We start from the raw sequence: 1036 nt of genomic DNA, 5'->3' as shown, positions 1-1036 counted from the left end.
GGGGGCGGGGGTATCAGGTTTGGCACCGCCCAGTACACTGCAGAGCAGTCTGCCTGTCCTCATTTAGGTCCTCAGAGCACACTTAAAAAGAGGAGGATCTGAGCTCATCATTCATTCACTTTAGTATCTTCAACTGAAGCGAGGTAGAGACCAAGCTAGTGTCTATAGGTTGTGCTACCATTTTCTATTTCAGTCTAAGATTAGCGTTATTAGGCTCGGGCATATAATGGCCGATAAAATGGATATGTCCTTAGACGACATTATCAAACAGAACAGGTCGCAGAGAGGAGGAGGCCGCGGAGGTCGAGGCAGACCTACGCCGTACAGCTGGCATAAACCGCTTCCGGATAAGCGGCAGCATGACATGTTCGACAATGCTGGTGGTGGAGGAGCTGGCGTGGAAACTGGAGGGAAGCTCCTTAAAGTCTCAAACCTGGACTTTAGTGTCTCTGATGCAGATATCCAGGAACTTTTTGCAGCGTTTGGTACACTGGAGAAGGTTGCTGTCCGTTGTTATGACCACTCTGGAATGTGTTTGGGGAATGCAGATGTCCACTTTGAAAGAAGGGCAGATGCCCTGAAGGCCATGGAACGGTACAACGGCGTGACACTTGATGGGCGCCCCATGAACATACAGCTCGTCACCTCACAGATTGATAACAAGCGATGGCCTCCCATGCAGAGGGGACGTGGAGGCCGGGGGAGAGGCGGACGTGGTGCCAACAAAAAGCCGCTTTCTGCAGAGGAGCTTGATGCCCAGCTAGATGCATACAATGCATCTTGCATCTAGCTATCCGCCGTCTGGCTCGCCATGGCGGTGTGAAGCGTATATCCGGTCTGATCTACAAGGAGACGCCGTCACCGTCACCAACAACCCAAAGGCTCTTTTAAGAGCCACCTACATTCACTTTAAAGAGTTTATTCCATTCAAGTAGGCAACATGTGCTTAAAGTTGCATATGAGCTATATGATTCATGGACTGACAGTGGTTAGGTCTAATACAATCTCTTTACATGTATTACATCATAGTGCTGCA

The 1036-nt window shown here is 49.6% G+C and overlaps 1 protein-coding gene across 1 annotated transcript; it reads left to right on the top strand.

Moving 5' to 3' along the window:
- Positions 1-226: 226 nt before the first annotated feature.
- LOC306913341 (aly/REF export factor 2-like) lies at positions 227-790 on the top strand (the record flags this gene model as incomplete). Its single annotated transcript, XM_079489933.1, has 1 exon — positions 227-790. The coding sequence occupies one exon, from the start codon at positions 227-229 to the stop codon at positions 788-790; it is 564 nt and encodes a 187-aa protein (XP_079346059.1).
- Positions 791-1036: the final 246 nt, after the last annotated feature.

This window comes from Electrona antarctica (genome assembly GCF_951216825.1).
Source record: "Electrona antarctica genome assembly, chromosome: 20".
Lineage (NCBI taxonomy): Eukaryota > Metazoa > Chordata > Actinopteri > Myctophiformes > Myctophidae > Electrona > Electrona antarctica.
The sequence above is the reverse complement of the archived record's forward strand: the minus strand, read 5'-3'. Positions and strand labels throughout refer to the sequence as shown.